Genomic DNA, 18,303 nt, shown 5'->3' with positions numbered 1-18,303 from the left:
ACTGCTTTAGAATTTCTTATATAAATACTAAAAATAGGGACTGGATCAATAGTACAGTGGGTAGGGCGTTTGCCTTGCATTCGGCCAACCCGGGTTCGATTCCCAGCATCCCATATGGTCCCCTGAGCACCGCCAGGGTAAATTCCTGAGTGCAGAGCCAGGAGTGACCCCTGTGCATCGCCGGGTATGACCCAAAAAAAAAAAAGAAAACAAAATCAAAATAAAAATAGTTCAATTCTTTTATGCCAGAGGGGCTGGAGTGATAGCACAGTGGGTAGGGCGTTTGCCTTGCACGCGGCCGACCCAGGTTCGATTCCCAGCATCCCATATGGTCCCCTGAGAACCGCCAGGGGTAATTCCTGAGTGCAAAGCCAGGAGTAACCCCTGTGCATTGCCAGGTGTGACCCAAAAAGCAAAAAAAAAAAAAAAACCAATTATTTTATGCCAGGACTTGTCTTTTTGGCCCCAAGTGTAGTGATCAATTCCAATTTTTTTCCTTCAATAGGTCTTTGCTATGACTAGAGAAATTTCCTGCTATATATTATCTGCTCTTCTACTAACTGACTTTCTGTGTCAGGTCATAATTTTGTTATAGAGAAGTCAATCACAAAACCAGTATGGGATAGATACTCTTTTTGTTTTTGTTGTTTTGGGGGCACACCCTGTGGTGCTCAGAGCTCTGTGTTCGGGGATCACTCCTGGCAAACTTGAATAATAATATGGGGTCCGAGGATTGAACCCAAGTCAGCCATGTGCAAAGCAAGTGCCTTATCCACTATACTATCAGTCTGGCCATGTGATTGGTGAAAGCATCCAAATGAATGATCTATGGAGGGCGTTGGCTACTTTCATTACCTATATGGCCATTTTCATCTATACTAATTTTTCTTACTGCTCTCATGACTTAGTCTGTCATTCGTTAAATGACTTTAACGGTTTCCCAGTGCCTTTTAAGGTATCAATTTAGCCTAGTCCATACCTATTGACCTTCAACTGGAGATCAACAATAGCCTTAGTTCTCCATGGAATGGAAATGAAGATTACCACACTTTTCTCCACTAACCTCTTTAGAGTTCCAAGAAGTTGACAACAAAAAGGAGACAGAGTATGGACTTTTAAGACATACTGTTGGATTGCATTTGGAATGATTTTTATTCAGTTATTAAAACAGGGATTTTTTTTAAAACAATTTAAAACAGGGATTTTTTTTTCTTTTTTTGCTTTTTGGGTCACACCCGGTGATATACAGGGGTTACTCCTGGCTCTGCACTCAGGAATTACTCCTGGCGATGCTCGGGGGACCGTATGGGATGCTGGGAATCAAACCCGTGTTGGCCACGTGCAAGGCAAACGCCCTACCAACTGTGCTATTGCTCCAGCCCCGAAACAGGGGAAATTTTTTAACAATCATCAGAGATGGAGAGATAGTATAGTGGGTAGGGTGCTGCCTTGATTATGGCCAACCTAGGTCTTGTCCCCTGCACCCCATATTGTGATGAGGTGCCAGTGCCTTAAGGTTAACAATAAAGGCTGTGTTAGCACAGATGCAGATGACTGCCAACAGACAGCTGGGAAGCAGAACGAGACACTCCAAGGACGCAGATAGAGAAAACTCAAATCGAGACTAAGTAGCTGTCTCGATTATCTTTATCTTTACAGCTTCCAAGTAGAAAGTTCTTTAGCTGGTCAAGGTTAAGCGCAAGTGTCTGGCTTCTGTACTGTAACTGTGCTTGTTGCTTTAGCTAATGAGAAAGTTGACTGATGCAGCCAAGCAGAAGGTAATTTAAGAAATGTTTAAAACTTGGCTTGGACTTCGGCTCGGGCTGTTCGTTGTGCTGAGAACTTTGCTCTCAGGCTTGGCAGACCCTGCAGGTTAAAGACTTTTCAGTTTGGCTAACACGTGTGTTCAAGACTTCTTCGGCAATCTCTCACCCCATAACAATATGGTACCTTGAGCATGGGCTGGAGCGATAGCACAGCGGTTGGGCGTTCACCTTTCACGCAGCTGACCCGAGTTCGATTCCTCCGCCCCTCTCAGAGAGCCTGGCAAGCTACTGAGAGTATCGAGCCCGAGAGGCAGAGCCTGGCAAGCTACCCGTGCATATTGGATATGCCAAAAACAGTAACAATAAGTCTCTCAATGAGAGACGTTACTGGTGCCCACTCGAACAAATCCATGAGCAACAGGATGATAGTGACAGTGACCTTGAGCATGCCCAGGAGAAATTCCTAAGTGCAGAGCCAGAAGAAACCCTTGAGCATCAGGTGTGGCCCCCAAAGGAACAACAAAAAAAATTAAAGGCTATCAATTTCTTTCCAAGATATTTTACTTTGGATTGACTGTCTTGTTGCCTGTTTTAAATAGGACCCACACCTAGTAGTGCTCCGGAAACCTAGGGACCACGTGGTGATGCTTAACCCATGGTGCTTTGTAGACCTAACTGTTCAGTGCCTGGGCCCAGGGCTGTATGTGCTTGTGGCCTGTTGCTGGGTCTCTCAGAACACACCTAGTCATATTTAGGTGTCCACACAGCGACAGGAACTATACTCATGGGATCACACTCATACAGTGCCTTTGAGCCATAATCTGGTCTGAATTTTTTAAGAGTTTTTTGGGGGGAATCATCGCAAGAAGTGCTCAGGGAGCCCAGGGGCCACTTTATGGGAAAGGCAACTGAACTGGATAGTTCAATGCTTGGGCCTGGTGATGCTTGGGTGTAGTGGGCTCAGGCACACCAGAAACCCCCCAAAATTGCTTTGGGAGTATCCAGTGCAGGGATGAAACTTAGGACCTCAGGGGCCAGAAGGACCGTCAGCAGATGGGGTGCTTGTCTTGACACTGCTGATCTAGGTTAGATGTCTGGCATCACATATGGTCATCGGAGCAACACTAAGAGTGATTCTTAAGCATAGAGTCAGTAGTTAGCCAAATCTTAGTACCTGCAGCCCTTTGAGCCATCTCCTCACCTGACTTTTAGTGTTTTTGTTTTGGGTGGAGCACCGGGTGATGCTCAGGGCTTACTCCTGGCTCTGTGCTCATGAATCGATCCTGGTGGTTCTCAGGATCATATGTGGTGACAGTAATCGAACCAAGCTCACCCACATGTAAGGCAAATGCCTTGAGCTCTGTAGTTTCTCTGGCCCTGATACATTTTTAATTCAAGCTCCTTAAGGTGATTACCATAAATATGAAGTTCTTTTTTGGGGGGTAGCAGCAGTTTAAGACACACCTGACATTGCTCAGGGCTTACTCCCACCTCTGCACTCAGGGAACACTCTTGGCACTGCTTGGGGGGAAATATGAGGTCAACCATGTGCAAGGCATGAGCCTTACCGTACTCTCTTTCTGGCCCACTAAATATGAAGTTCTTGCTTGACTTCCTTCTGGTATCTCTAATAGCTCAAAATGTAATGGGCAGGAACATTGGGTTCCAGTTTTCTGTGTCCTTGGTTTAAGACTAGAGGCGTATTATTCAATCGACAGATCAGTCTGCAAGTGTAAGAAGGTGGAAAATACTGCCGTAGGATATAAGACAATGCACTAGACATTACTAGGGGGCAGAGGAGGGTGACACAACACAGCAAACAGGCCTTTAGAACCTCATCCACAAAAGCAACTCTGCTTTTCTATTTAATAAATTAGACTTCTAGGGGCTGGAGCGATAGCACAGCGGGTAGGGCGTTTGCCTTGCACGCGGCCGACCCGGGTTCGAATCCCAGCATCCCATATGGTCCCCTGAGCACCGCCAGGGGTGATTCCTGAGTGCAGAGCCAGGAGTGACCCCTGTGCATTGCCGGGTGTGACCCAAAAAGCAAAAAAAAAAAAAAAAAAATTAGACTTCTGAGTAAAATTTCCTGTCAGGAAAAGAGTTTGATGATCTAATCCTTAAATTTTACAGTTTGAGTTTTCTACTCCTTTTGGAATGAAGACCTAGAATGTCATCCAGGGATGACAATACCAGCTTTCTGAACACAAATTTCTGAGACTGACACAACAGGAAAAAAAAAGTTTTTCTGCTACTAAACCTCTTGGTTCAAAGTGAAGACAGTAACCAACGTTCTACCTTTTCTTTCTCGTTGTCTTATGCCAGATAGTGTTGAACAAATACTTGGTGCTCAGGTATATTGTTATGAAACTGACAGATCCCTTCACAGTATTAGCTGAGTACTAATAATTAATGTTCCCAAGTACTGTAAACAAACAAATTAATAAATTAATGTTTATTAATTACAAACATTAATTTATTAATAAATTGTTTGCGAATACTGTAAATAGTAAACACACTAAGGTTTGTCTAAATAGAATCAGAACATTTAATACTAAACAAATGAACAATGATATAGTAATAAATATGAAAAAGAAGACCGGGATGGGAAGGGAACTTGTGGTAGAACCCAAGTCTTACATCTATGAGGCCCTGGGCCTTGGTCCCTAGTGCCTCCAAAGACATCTTAAGAATAAGGAAGGGGGGCTGGAGCAATAGCACAGCGGGTAGAGCGTTTGCCTTGCACATGGCCGACTCAGGTTCAATTCCCAGCATCCCATACAGTCCCCTGAGCACCGCCAGGGGTAATTCCTGAGTGCAGAGCCAGGAGTAACCCCTGTGCATCACCGGGTGTGACCCAAAAAGCAAAAAAAAAGGAAGGAAGACTATTTTATGTTTTGAGGTTTTACATGAACACATTAAATTTTGTAGGGAACAACTCAAATTAGGCAGAGGGATGCCAGTTACATAGAGCCACTGCTTGTGGCTCAGTGATAGAGCACATGGTTCTCAGATATGACACAACAATCCTCAGTGCCACACATACACAAAAGCTCCAAGACCTAAGGTATAGGCCATATCTACCCTAAAAGCTTGATTTATCCTGGATTCCAAAACGCCTTAACTACTTTATTATTTCTCTACCATGTACAAATTCACCAAATAGCACCTGGACATTACATCATTTTTGTCTGCTAAAAACCCTCAAATGGTGCCCTATAAGAAAAGGCACGTCCTTATGATGGTCTACAATTCTCTGCATGACTGCTGTGCACGCACACTCCTCCTGCCCCAGGCCTATTTCTCTTTCTTACTCATCTTACTCATGTGACACTGACCTTTTCACTGTTCTACATAGCGTCATGTCTGCCTGGAACCGTTCTCCCAGCTACTTACATTGCTACTGAAATGCTACTCTCCCAAAGAAGCCTTCTCTAAACAGCTTATCAAAATCATGATAATCCCGGAACACTTCCTAATACATTTTAGTGAGGCAAGATAGTTTTAATGAATAAAACCTGTTTAGAAAGATATGAGAGAGGAAATGTGTTCAAGAGAGAACATGGGCTTCTCCAGCAAGGAATCCCCTATATTATTATGCTGCTTTTTTCCTTCACAGCCATCTTTACATGTTTGTTTCTTATATCACCTCTCTACAATGTAAGTTCCACCTGGGCAAGGCCTTTGTTTTGGGCAATGCTGAGTCCCTAGCACCAAAACCAGTTTGATGTCTGGCCCCAAATGATCACATAAATGTTGATTTCCATTGGGATTTAAAATTTCCCTTTCCCCAGTCCCCAGGTACTGGAATTGATGGATGTGGCCCCCAAGCAAACAAACAAAATCTCTTAGCATTTCTACGGGCAGAAGCTAAACAGGGATGTGAGGCTTCTTTAACCGTGTACTCCCCCCATTTTTGTGAATCGACTTTTATCAAGTTCCTCTTGAGGTCTAAACCCCATCTGTAATAAAAGGGAGTTCAATCAATACTACACTCAGGGAAATGTCAGCATTGAATTCCTCGTCATCCCAGCTCTTAAGGTTCTTTTTCTCACAAGGTCACGGATTTCTGGAACCGTGTGCTCTCTATCCCATGGAGAGGACAGTTTAGCCAGGAAAACAGTCCACACCAAATCTCCTCCGGGTTACAGGTGATAACCGGAAGAGCAATTCTTCTCAGGACCAGATAGATATCTGAAAAAGCAAGCGCACATGATTTGCAGGCAAGGGGCCCAGGTTTATTTCTCAGCACCTGGTTCCCAGAGCACCACCAGGAGTCACCCCTGTGCACTGCTGGGTGTGACCCCAAACCCAAAAAAGAACACCTTCTGAATCACAAACATGAAACGTAAAGAAGCTTTTATTTTCCATGATCAAAGGATGCAGTGAATGCAATCTATGCATTAGGCATGCACTTCTACCTGAAATGACAGTTTTTAAACTGGCCTAATCTTTGTAACTTAGGCACATCTTTAAATGGTTGAGACCCTGAGGTATACAGGGTTATAAGTTACCTTTTTTCCTTGTGGCAATTTAGTGATAAGAATTATGTTCACTGGTGAGGGTCCTTTATCACTAAAGGCCTTTAGATTCTCAGGCTGTGTATATTATCTTAATATCATACTTCATAGATATAATTAACTCACAGTATAAGGGAGATAAACTAGGAAGGTAAAGTATACTATATGAACATTACAGATGGTTTTCCAGCACTCATAGTTAGAATACTGGAAAAGGAGGTCTAAGAGTTAGTTACCAAATTGCTCTTTTTTCCCATTGCCATTTTTTGAGACACACAAAGATGTCTATCAATCTCCCCCAGAAATCTGAAACAAATCCATACCCACGATGGATTTTACCTATGTGGTCCCACTATCGAATCAAAGAAAGCAGTTCCACGATTAAAATTATAGGAAGCACTTCATGGGACTTTGAGGAAAGCATAGCCCCTTGTTACAGTAATAATGCATCTAGTAAATTTCCATTCATCTGTCAACTGTCTTCACATGATTGGCATTTAAAAAATACAACCAAAAAACACATATGACCCCAGCCAAACACACATAATATTGGTCTTTGTTCATTCTTAGATGATGACAGGATGCCCCTCGAGTGACACAGGTGGCAGTCAATCCCCTCATAACCTTTCTTCAACCACCCCATCTATAGGTCTTCATTTCTTGAAGTACCTTCCTTGTCCAAAGAGGTAATGGTGCGATCAGTCAGAGAGGCTTTCTGAGAAGACTGGCTTGGATTTCTGGGTCTGTTCCAGTCGATTCAAGATGAATTGGCTTGTATCAATGAAGCGCTCGACACAGTTCACAAAACAGGCCTCGGCCCGACTGTCCAACTTTGGCCCAGGCTTGTCCATGCATTTCTCCTGCTCAGGACAAGATACAGAATCACAAAGGGAACTGGGGTGAGAGGGAGAAAGGAGGAGAGAGGGGATACACTCGATGCTTAAAAGAAAAAATCATCAGGGCCAGAGCGATAGTACAGCGAGCGGGCAGGGCCTTTGCAAACAGCCAAACCAGGTTGATTCCTGAGCATCCCATACAGGCTTCCAGAAATCTCCAGGAGTAATTCCTAAGTGCCGACGCCGGAGCAATGCCTCAGCATTGCTGAGGGTGTACCCCCACAAAAATAAGAAAAGAAAAACTTATCCCCCTAAATAGTATCCGGTATAATATTCACATTTGGCAGCTTACTTGACAGAGAGCAATTTTCTATACTCTTACATTTCACTCTCCCCAAAAGACAACAAATAGTATTAATCCCCATCTTACAAAGAAGGAAACTGTAGCACAAAAATACTTGGCCCTAAAGTTAGTTACAGGGCCCGAAAATGGCGGCACAATTACAGAGCAAGAAAACTAGCAACATACAAGTAGCCATTTACTGAGTTTCTTTGTAACGATACAATGCCGCCTGCCTTAAATTCCTTTAAACTAACTGCAGAATAAAAAAGTGAGCATTGCAGCAAGATACAGTAAAACTTAGCAAAGGGGCTGCAGAGTTAATACATGAGGCAAAAAGTTCCGCGGGATTCTGGTTGAATCCCTGGTGAGGACTATGGTCCCCTGAAGTCCTGCCAAAGGTGATCCCTGACCACGGAGCCAGGAGTAACCCCTGAGCACCGCCAGCCGGATGTGGCCCCCAAAATAAAACAAAAACACCAAGCAAAGGAAAAATATGCATATGACCTGAGATTCTGGAATTCTCTCAAGATAAATGAAAAACTGAAGGAATTATCTCTGGAAGGGCCCATAGCCTAGATACTTACAGGAGTCCTTAACCATCTACCCCTGGCCCTGGGCCACCGAAATACAAAACAAAGTCCACAGATTTTTAACAAAACATTGTTAATGCAAAGCAGATGAGAATCAAGTGGTAATTTGTTAAGGATCAGAATCCAGCGAGTACCTACGTCTAAGTAAAGGGGCTACGGAAACTGATGACTGGAATAGCTCAAGTTACGTGATTCAAATAAATTTCATTCATTATCCTTCATTATCCTTTGCTGTATATTAAAGCTACAGACCCTACAATTCCAAGGAGAACTATCGTTGGCTTCTGAATTCTATAAACGCTATCTATCAAGGAAGGGACAGTCATACTGCCCTTGGCAGTCGGAAAATACTTTGATCTCAAGCTGCAAATGGCTTTGCCAAAGTCCCCTTTTGGGGCATACTAAATCCCTCAACCTTCAGACCCAAAGCGTTCTGGTATTACACAACGACCCAAGAAGAAGGCGAGTAAGTGTGTATGCTGGGAGCAACGTTAAGCCACTTTCTTACAGTGGACTAGAGCCGGTCAATTCTCACGTCGGGAGAATTAGTGGACCTGGGTGCTCAAAGTAAACCTGAAGAATCCAGGAAAGGGAAACTAACCGACTCTCTGAGACACGTGGCTCCCAAATTCATCCCAGCACTCCGGCTCTGATAAGCCGTTGGTGACGGGAACTAGGCAGTTGCAAACTCGGATGCCTGAAAGTGCTTGTTGGGTCAGCGGAGAAACTCTTGCACGCGCCCGTCCTCTGCACCCACAAAGCTCAAGTCCGGTGTGCCAGTCCCTCGGAAAGTGGAGTAACCCTTTCTCCCCGAGGAAACCCAACAGGTGCTGCCGGGTGCTTTCCCCCTCCCCGGATCCGAAAAGCAAGGCAAGGACGGGGTACAAGTCGGGGCACCGGCCGGGACCCAGCCCTAGAATCCTCACCCAACAAAGTTCTGTCATCTGATGCACCAGCTGCTGGAAGCGCTGCTTCTGTGTCTCCACCTCGATGAAGTGCTGCAGCTGCGGGTCGACGGAGCCCAAACCCCCCGCGTTGGAAGACGAGGACGAATCCATCCCGGCGCGACCCCGCGTGCCGAGTTGAACTCCGCACCAACTCCCCGACCTTCACGTGTCTCCAAGACGGAAGTGGAACCACAATCCTCTGCCTCGGGGACCGCCCCGTAAGCGTAAGTGCACTGCGTCTGCGCACGGCTATGCGCGCTGTCCCCCCCTCCCTTCCCCCGCACTGCCCTCCCTCCCTCCCTCCCGCCCGCCCGCCCGCCCGCCAGCCCGCGCGCGCCGCTCCCGTCCCGAGTGGGGCCGCAGTACCCTGCGTGCGCCCTGGGGGTCGCGGGGCTGGCGTTTCAACGCCGCGATCGAGAAGTTCTTCCCAAGACCAAAAGCAGGGCGGTGGACTTGGAAAGTCGCAAGGAACTTATTTAAGACCACGTGGACAGTTCCAGCCTGGCCTCACGGTCCCGCCCGGTGGCCCGTTGCCAGGTTGGCGGGTGCCGTCCGAGCGGCTCTGCTCGCGCACCGCCCTTCGTGGGCGATCCAGGGGTCCCCGCTTCTACTCGACAGGTGTTTCCCCCTCCCAAAGTAAGGGGAAAGAGCCGCAGCCGTTCCCAACATTCAGAATCACTTCGGTTAGTGTTAAGTGCCTGCTGCGTGCCAGTCACCGTCCTGTCCTGTGACTCCACCGTGCTCCAGAGGCACAGTTCAACTGCTAGAGGGGTTAAGTGCCGAGGTTTCAGTCGAGTTCTCAGTGTCAAATGACGCCAAACCAATGTCACACAGTGCTTACCTGGAATACCGAGAGAGTGCTTCAGCGAAGCTGCATGATTAGTTGAGATAGCAAGAAACTTTCGTATTTTCTAGGAATTTTATTTTACCGAAACACCCTCCCCTACTATTTTTGACATCGTTTCCCTACCCCCCATACACTTTCTGCCTGCCTTCCCCCCAAGCTCTAATGCACACACCCAAAGAGCTGCTGCACCCTCCTTGTTGGGCTATTTACATCGCCCTTCTCCAAAATCTTTCCATCTCAAATGCAGTCTGTCTTAAAAATACTCTGGGGAAGTTTCCACTCCGGAGCGCAATAATTCCTTGGACTTTGTTCAAAAGGCGTTATCCCAGGGAATCAAAGAAGAGAGGCATTCCTAGATGTAGACTCTGGGAGTTGTTTGTGTATTCAATGAGAACACATAGTCCCCAGCATTGTAAATCTAGGATTTCCTTAGAGAAAGTGAAATTGGGGCTTGTTGGAGGAGAGGAGTAGAATGAAGAAGGTGATTGATCAGTTCAGGATTCTTCATCCATGACATCTAAAATGTTGCTCAGTAGAATTTTGAAAGTGGGACGCTCATCTGCTTTCTGAAACCAAAGATAAAAGGCAGTGTTATCGATCTTTGATCAAAAAAAGAAAATATTAGCACACAAGGCTCAACCTTTAACAACATGCTAGTAATCCCTTATTCAAGAGCTTACTCTCTCCAGGGTGAGATACAATACTCCTCACACACTTTCAGGAAACTTTTTTGGGATCATTTTTAGCGGATTATTCATAACAAGCACTACAAAATAAATTATTTAGGATCTGCCTTTGGGCAGGCTTGGGTGGTAGTGGGGAAATTCTAAATAATGATGGTGGGAAGGTGTAATGGTGATGGGATTGGTGTTGGAATATTGAATGTAATACATAAAATAATTTTTAAAAGGCAGTGTTAGAACTTAAGGGAAATGCAGTGAGTAAGCAGCAAATGCTTATTAAGTATATCCATCATGTCCAGCAGCAAACGCTTTTGATTACCAAAAGGTAAAAGAAAACAAAATTGTTCCATAAAGTCCTTTTCACCTTTAGTAACTCAGATCATTAATATGGTGACAACAATTTTCAAATTAAACAAATAATTAAAACCTGGCAAATTCTTTACAATAATTGTGCACCAAAACGATCCTCAATTGAAAAATAGTAGCTTTGTAACTTTCCACATGGTGATTCAATAAAAGAATAAATTAACAAAAAAAGAAAAGAAAAATAGTTACCAAATGTATAACTGAATTGTTATACATTGTGATACTTTGTAATTTGGTTTGAAACAAAGTTCCTCTATGATTTACTGTCCCGACAGTTTTTATACTAAGTAAGTCCAAATGATTGCATGTGTCCATAAAATATGGTAGAATTTTTCACTCTCATTTTCAGTTAATATCTTTAGTCTGTAGCTTATTCAGTTGAATTTTGGGCACAAGATGCCAAAAAAAATTTTTTTGCTTTTTGGGTTACACCCAATGATGCTCAGGTGTTAGTCCTGGGCTCTGCACTCAGGAATTACTCCTGGTCGTGCTTGGGTGGCAATATTGGATGCCAAGGATTGAACCTGGGTCAGCTGCGTGCAAGGCAAATGCCGAACCCACTGTGCTATCACTCCAGCCCTGAGATGCCAAAAAATTTAAAACAAAAGGCTAGGGGCCAGGAAACTGGCTCAAAGGGTTTGTGCACGTGCTTTACATTCGGGAGACTTGGATGGGTTTGATTCGGGCTCCACAGGCCATGACCTCTAGAGCACAGAGCACCCCTAAACAGGGTTGGGATGGTTCAGGCCCCCCCCTCAACACATACACAAGCTCTTTGTCAAATAAACTTTGTCTGCTAGTGTTGACTAGATAAATTAAAACACTTTCTGTCATAGCAAAAGATAAGAGTTTTACATTGTAAAACAAAAGGCTGCATCTGTGATCAGGGATTATGAGACCTGGAGCCCTTTATTAACACTGTCTGGCCTTCAGACAAAGGCCCTTTTTTGACAGTTATGGTTCTTAGGCTCATGTGCTTTTTAGGGATTCAGGGCTAAGTCAGGCCAAAAAGTCTCAGGCTATAAGAATCAAAAAGTCATCAATTACTTGTTCCTTTGAGTCATTCTCAAACACAGCTGAGTATCAATTTCTGGGAATTTTAAAATGAAATATCAGGGTTCTACCACAGACGAACTTAATGAGACTCTCTGGAGCTGACGCCCTGTCATCCATATTTTTTATAATGCTAGTTACAATTTATTTAAAAATTTCCCCCAATATAGGTTCTGTGCTCTATGAAGATAAATTAGGTTTGGGGGTTTATTTTCTTTGGAGGACCACCTGGTGGTGCTTAGAGGCTACTCTCAGCACAGTGCTCAGGAAACCAAACAGCTCTAGGGATCAAATCTGGGTTTCCAGTGTGCAAAGCATGCACAGTAGCCCTTTGAGTTATTTCCCTGGCCCTGGATAAGTTAGTTTTATATTACATTTATTTGTATTAGATTTACCTCTGCTTTGAATATTTGGATCAGTTAAAGTAATTGGAAAAACTATGTAATGAATCTGGTAACTTGATTTGAATGCCACTATAAATATAAATTTCTTCTCTAATTTTATAAATGTTAAACTTAAAACTTATAAATTTCTGACTTAAAAATATTTCCCAAGCCTAAGATACAGCTGAGAGGGGCTGTAGCACATGCTTCACATACAGGAGTCCGGAGTTCCAAATCTGATATCAGGTGGTCTCGCAATCACTGAGTAGCTACAGCTGAGCGCTGAGCCTGGAACAGTGTCTGAGTAGCAGGGTGTGGCCCAACGCAAAAAAATTCAGTCTGTGGGATTGAAATATTAGCTTCTTGCATCTGTAGGTTTTTTGCTGAGGAAGAGAGATGCACACTCAGTGGTGCTTAGGGGCTGTGTGTTGCTGATAATGGAACCCAGGGTCTTGCACATGCAAGGCATATGATCTACCATTAGAGGCACTTCCTCACCTCTTGCATCTGTGGTTTTAAGAGCTCCTCTCCGGCCAAAGCGATAGCTCAACAGGTTGAGCATATCATTTGCATGCAGGAGGTTTGACATGGGCCCTTGAGCAGCACCAGGAATGAGAGCATGGAGCTGGGAGTAGCCCCTGAGCACTGCTAGATATGGCCCAAGGCACATTTCACACCCCTCCAAAAATGGCTCTCAGGAATTCTGATGTGCATCTAGTTTGGTGACTACCACTTAATACAGGCAGTGGAGAAAGTGCCTGTCAAAAATAACTATCTAGCAGAGCACAACAGGTAGGGCATTTGCCTTGCACGCGGCCCACCTGGGTTCGAAACCCAGCATCCTATATGGTCCCCGGAACACTACCAGGAGTAATTCCTGAGTGCAGAGCCAGAAGTAACCCCTGTGCATCGCTGGGTGTGACCCAGAAAGCAAAAAAGAAAAAGAAAAGAAAAGAAAAGAAAAGAAAAGAAAAGAAAAGAAAAGAAAAGAAAAGAAAAGAAAAGAAAAGAGAAAAGAAAAGAAAAGAAAAGAAAAGAAAAGAAAAGAAAAGAAAAGAAAAGAAAAGAAAAAGAAATAACTATCTAGCAGAACAGAGATAGATGTCCTAGCTGGAAGGGAGCCAATCACCACTAATCAAGCCTGCTTGCTACAGAAGGGAAATGGCACCTTTTATGATCTTAGTCATTTGTTGAAGGAAAGAAGCTATGCCCTTTGATATGAAAGAAGCTACTTTGATATGAAAGAAGATCTAGAGAGCTACTTTTCACACTACCCACAGAGCTCCAGATTTATACATTGGCTTGCTGGAGACTACCTTGTACAATATCTGATGAAGTAGAATTTATTTATTTCCTACTAGAGGTTTAGATAATCAAATGAAGGTTGACAAGAATGTACTGAAAAGTGTAAGAGGCACCTCAGGAAGAACATGAGGTAAGTCAAGCAAAGCATTTCAGTAACAGTGGGAGAAACACCCTTTTTTCACCAAATTACCACATGCTCCACTCACAGATCCCATAATGCAACATACTTTTTCATGACAGATGCATAATTTTTGGACCCATACCCAGCAGTCCTTAGGTGCTTCTAGTTTTGTGGTTAGGGTTCATTCACAATGATTTTCGGGAGGCCATGTGATGTCAGAGATTAAACCCAAGCTCCCTACATGAAAAGCATGCAATCAGCCCATTGAATCATCTTTCTATCCTGAATTATTTATTTTAGTTCCTTTTCAGATATTAGAGTTGTTTTTCAATCTCTCTTAGGTGAACCAGACTGATAGTACAGAAGTTAAGGTGCTTGCCTTGTATGCTGCTAACCCCAGTTTGATTCCCAGCATTGCATAGGTCTCCTGAGTACCACCAGGAGTGATCCTTGAGCAAAGAGTCAGGAATAGGGCCTGGGTACATCTCAGAGACATGGCCCAAAAACTAGATGGAGAAAAAGGCAAAATCTCACTTAGGAGCCAGAGATGTGGCCCAAGGATAGAGTGGATGCCTCATCACAAGTATGAAGCTCTGGATTTAACACCTGGTGTGAGAAAAGCAAACAACTTATTTAGGAGAGTCATTCAGATGAAAGAGCCAGTGACTCCTAAAAGAATGGGCAGAAATTTTATTTAAACAATTTTTAAGTTTTTGGTTTTGAGCCACACCCAGTGATGCTCAGAGCTTACTCTTGGCTCTGCACTCAGGGATCACTCCTGGTGGGTCTCAGGGAACTGTATGAGGTGCCAGGGATTGAATCACTGTCGACTACATGCAAAACAAGCACCCTGTCCACTGTAACTGTACTATCACTTCAGCCCCTAAATGTTAATGACTTTAAGGTTAGTTTTTTTCCTTTTTGGGTCACACCCGGCAATGCTCAGGGGTTACTCCTGGCTCTGCACTCAGGAATTACTCCTGGCGGTGCTTGGGGGACCATATGGGATGCTGGGAATCGAACCCGAGTCGGCTGTGTGCAAGGCAAACGCCCTACCTGCTGTGCTATTGCTCCAGCCCCAATGACTTTAAAGTTTTAATGTTTTTAATTATTTTTTTTCTTTTTGGGTCACACCCAGCAATGCTCAAGGGTCATTCTGGCTCTGCACTCAGAAATTTCTCCTGGAGGTGCTTGGGGACCATATGGGATGCCGGGGATTGAACCTGGGTCAGCCTTGTGCAATGTAAATGCCCTACCCACTGTACTATTGCTCCAGCCCCAAGATTTTTTATGTTTACACATCATCTTAGGTCCTTTTATTAATGACTTCTACTAGGTGACAAGACCCCCGCAGCACTTTCTCTTCTAAAAGTGTAAAGCTGAATTGGGTTCTGAGAAATTTATTTTATCAAGAATTGGAGAACAGGCATGGGAAATCCTTGGGCCATGAAGAGGCTGACATTCGAAAATGGATGCTACTATGTTTGTGCCTGGCTACCATGCTGCCAGGGAGAATGAGTTCTGGGTGCTGGGACTGCATAATAGAAAAGCAGAGTCAATGAAAGAGTTTAGATGAGTCTGATAAAGAACTTACCTCATGCCAGCAACTATACATAATAGTATATACCCTCTCCGAAGCTAGATGAGGCCTGTAGAGTCGCAGGCCTTGGGCAATGTGCTCAGCTGTTTCACTATTAGTAAATCTCTCATATGGCATCTTTCCAAGGGAGTATATTTCCCACATCAAAACCCCTAAGAGATAGAAAAATTCTTAAGTCATTTTCTCGTTTTTCAGGGAGTTGGGGGCGGGCAGTAATAGTTATCTTAGAACAACCCCAAAACTTGTATTCAACTGGTTCCCCCTCTCAGTGTTTTTTGCATGTATATAAACAATTATTTCTATAGTTATTTAGGCCACACCTGACTGTGCTCAGGGCTTAGTCCTTGCTCTGTGCTCAAGAATCACTCCTGGAGGGGCTGAGGGGACCATATGGGGTGCTGGGGATTGAATCAGGGTAAGCCATGTGCAAGTTAAGTGCCGTAACCACTTTACTATCTCTCCAACCCCCAGTGCTTTTTGCATTTTATCCAAACTCCTGCGATAGTTCTGATCACACTGGAGGACTATGAGTATTACACTGAACTGTTACTTCTCTAGGACAGATACAAAGAGCCTCTAATTTGTCTTAAAAGTAATAGGGTCTGGCAGAATCCCTGGTACATACTATTGAGAAGATGTTGAATATTAAATGAATTGTTCATTTACCACACTATAAATTCCAAAAAGACAGGAGTCATGTAGAGTGACTTTGATTATCCCCAGGAGACCCTAGGGTGCCTGACCTAGTATGCATTTTCTTAGATTAGATCAAAATTTCCCAAACATAAGTGGCCCACCACACCCTTCTCAGGAAAAAAACTCAGGTTGGGGAGGTGCATATTGTTCCAGTATCCCCTGGCGGAGGTATTGCCCACTATGAGAAACACTGGATTGAATGAAAGAACTAGAAGTCAGGGAGACTCTAAAGACTAGTGCACAGGCTTTGTATGCAGGAGTCCCAGGTTCAATCCTCAGTACTGCATGCATGTCCTTTGAGCACCAATTCTGGGAGTGAATACTAACTACCGTGCCAGGTGTGGCCCCAAAACCTAAAAAAGAAAAACAAATTAGTTTTCTCTCTTTGCAGTACACAAGCATGAATTAACCCTTTTGCCTTCCTCTATTCTTTTTAACACAATGAGCACAAATGTTTCTTGCTTTAAGTATTAGATTTCATCAATTTCATGCAAAGATCTAAACAGTTATGTGTCCCCTCTGCCATCTTTTACTAAAATAAAACCCAGATAATTGACGTTTTATGATTATAGTTTGAGGTATTTAAAATAATATTTATTTTAAAATTCCAAAATTAATCCTAATGTAAACTATGGAATTGAGGTGCTAATCATATGTCAATATAAATTCATCAATTGTAACAAATATACAGTTTTGATACGAGATACTGATGGTAGCTGTGTTTGTTGAAGACGACTAACAGCAAATTCTCTCCACTTACATTTAACTTTTCTTTGGACCTACAACTACTCTAGAAATAAAGTTCGTTATCAATAACGAAGGGAAAACAATCTTTTCCCATTCTTCCCTATTTAACTATGATAACTATTTCACAGATAAAATTAGGTCAGTAATCATTTGTGAGCTTAAGTTTATAACTTTTAGTTTTCTTACAGATCTAGTATTAAGACCAACTTCTCGATGAACATTGGATCCTTAAAATTTATATTTATGGGAATTCAGTAAAACAAAGATAAAATCAAGAGACCATGAGAGAAAAAGAATAGTCAACCACCTAGTGACCATTACTTTTTTCTGTCATTATTTAAGCTTCAATAGTATATTGCAATTGAGATTCTTGAGCAGGAAAATAGTTTTAGGTTATCCATTTTTGATTTTCTTTATTCAATATTAAAATTACCTGCTGCTATCAAAGTTGAAGTTATAATCAAACAAAAGAGCAAAAAGTAGAGGCTAGAGTATATTGTGGTTAATGGATTGTGTTCTATTCAGGTTCAATCCCAAGAACAAGATATGGCCTCCTGAGTATAGAGGCATGAGTAAACGCTGAGCACCGCAGGTGTGATCCCCAAACGAACAAAACACATAAAACAAAAATCCAACTATTCCCCTTCCTCATCTTTAGAGTTATATTATCTGCGTAACCTTATCCACTCACCAAAAGCCCAAATGTCAGATTTGCTGCTGAACTTGCTATACATAAGAACTTCTGGTGGAGACCATCGGACTGGAAATTTGGAGCCTATTGAGCTCGTGTATTCATCATCCAGAACATACCTGCAAAGGATTGTGGACTTGTTACCATTAGGATGTGGAGATGCTGTATGCTCAAGTTTTCTAGGCACGGTCACAAGAGTTGCACACACCTACAATCTTTCTCAACAGCCTCTGTTGGCCGATCAGAGTCTTTTACAAATGTTATTTTCTTAAAAAAAAAACATTTGTTTTATGGATCCTTATAGATAGCATGGTTTACAGGAGGGTGAAGTGAAATAATATCTAATAGACATCGCCCTTCCTCTTCTCTATCTCCCTTTCCTTTCTCATTTCTTATCCTTCCTTTGTATCCTGCAGTTGCCTGTGGAAATTAGACTGATTAGGGAAGAAGGAAGGGTTGAGTAAAGTGGACAGGCTTAATAGATTTGGGAGAAAAAGCTAGTAAGATAGCTGCAGAGAAGAAGAAAGGAAGAAAAGGGACATAACAAAACAAAAGATGAAAGAAGTGACAATTCAGAGAGAAAGGAAAGGAACCGAAAAATGAAGATGAGGGAAAAAAAGGAAGACCATTAAAAACTAGAGTGTTTCCACCTGTACTGTCTGATTTTTAAGAAGGAAGATGAAAGAGTTGCACTCACCTGGACAGACCAAAGTCAGATACTTTAACCACTCCTTGATCATTTACCAAACAGTTTCGGGCAGCCTGTAGTGCAAGAGATATCAGTGAGACTCGTCCCTCACATACCAGTT

At 43.1% G+C, this 18,303-nt stretch overlaps 2 protein-coding genes across 2 annotated transcripts in view; both read right to left on the bottom strand.

The window, feature by feature from the left end:
• Positions 1 to 6,110: 6,110 nt before the first annotated feature.
• Positions 6,111 to 9,202, bottom strand: TIMM8A (translocase of inner mitochondrial membrane 8A). The gene is made up of 2 exons (XM_004611659.2): positions 8,982 to 9,202; positions 6,111 to 7,146 (listed from the first exon to the last, which is right to left on the bottom strand). Exons 1-2 carry the CDS (start codon positions 9,111 to 9,113, stop codon positions 6,985 to 6,987), a joined length of 294 nt encoding a protein of 97 aa, XP_004611716.1. The 5' UTR covers positions 9,114 to 9,202; the 3' UTR covers positions 6,111 to 6,984.
• Positions 9,203 to 10,000: 798 nt separating this feature from the next.
• BTK (Bruton tyrosine kinase) overlaps positions 10,001 to 18,303 on the bottom strand; it is a 46,818-nt gene continuing 38,515 nt past the window's right edge. Inside the window, exons 16-19 of the mRNA XM_004611660.2 lie at positions 18,192 to 18,256; positions 17,495 to 17,613; positions 15,355 to 15,512; positions 10,001 to 10,415 (exon numbers count right to left, since the gene is read on the bottom strand). Of these exons, the coding sequence (XP_004611717.1) occupies positions 10,344 to 10,415; positions 15,355 to 15,512; positions 17,495 to 17,613; positions 18,192 to 18,256 (414 nt within the window). The 3' untranslated portion in view covers positions 10,001 to 10,343. The remainder of the gene's footprint in view (positions 10,416 to 15,354; positions 15,513 to 17,494; positions 17,614 to 18,191; positions 18,257 to 18,303) is intronic.

Source organism: Sorex araneus, chromosome X (genome assembly GCF_027595985.1).
Source record: "Sorex araneus isolate mSorAra2 chromosome X, mSorAra2.pri, whole genome shotgun sequence".
In the NCBI taxonomy this organism is placed as follows: domain Eukaryota; kingdom Metazoa; phylum Chordata; class Mammalia; order Eulipotyphla; family Soricidae; genus Sorex; species Sorex araneus.
Note: the sequence above shows the minus strand (reverse complement) of the source record. Positions and strands in the feature narration are given on the sequence as shown.

Excerpts from the sequence above, each read along its gene's own strand:
- TIMM8A (XM_004611659.2), bottom strand. The coding sequence starts at position 9,113 with ATGGATTCGTCCTCGTCTTCCAACGCGGGGGGTTTGGGCTCCGTCGAC. Across the intron at positions 7,147-8,981 it reads AGATGACAGAACTTTGTTGG|GAGAAATGCATGGACAAGCC; the intron begins GTGAGGATTCTA and ends TGTCCTGAGCAG.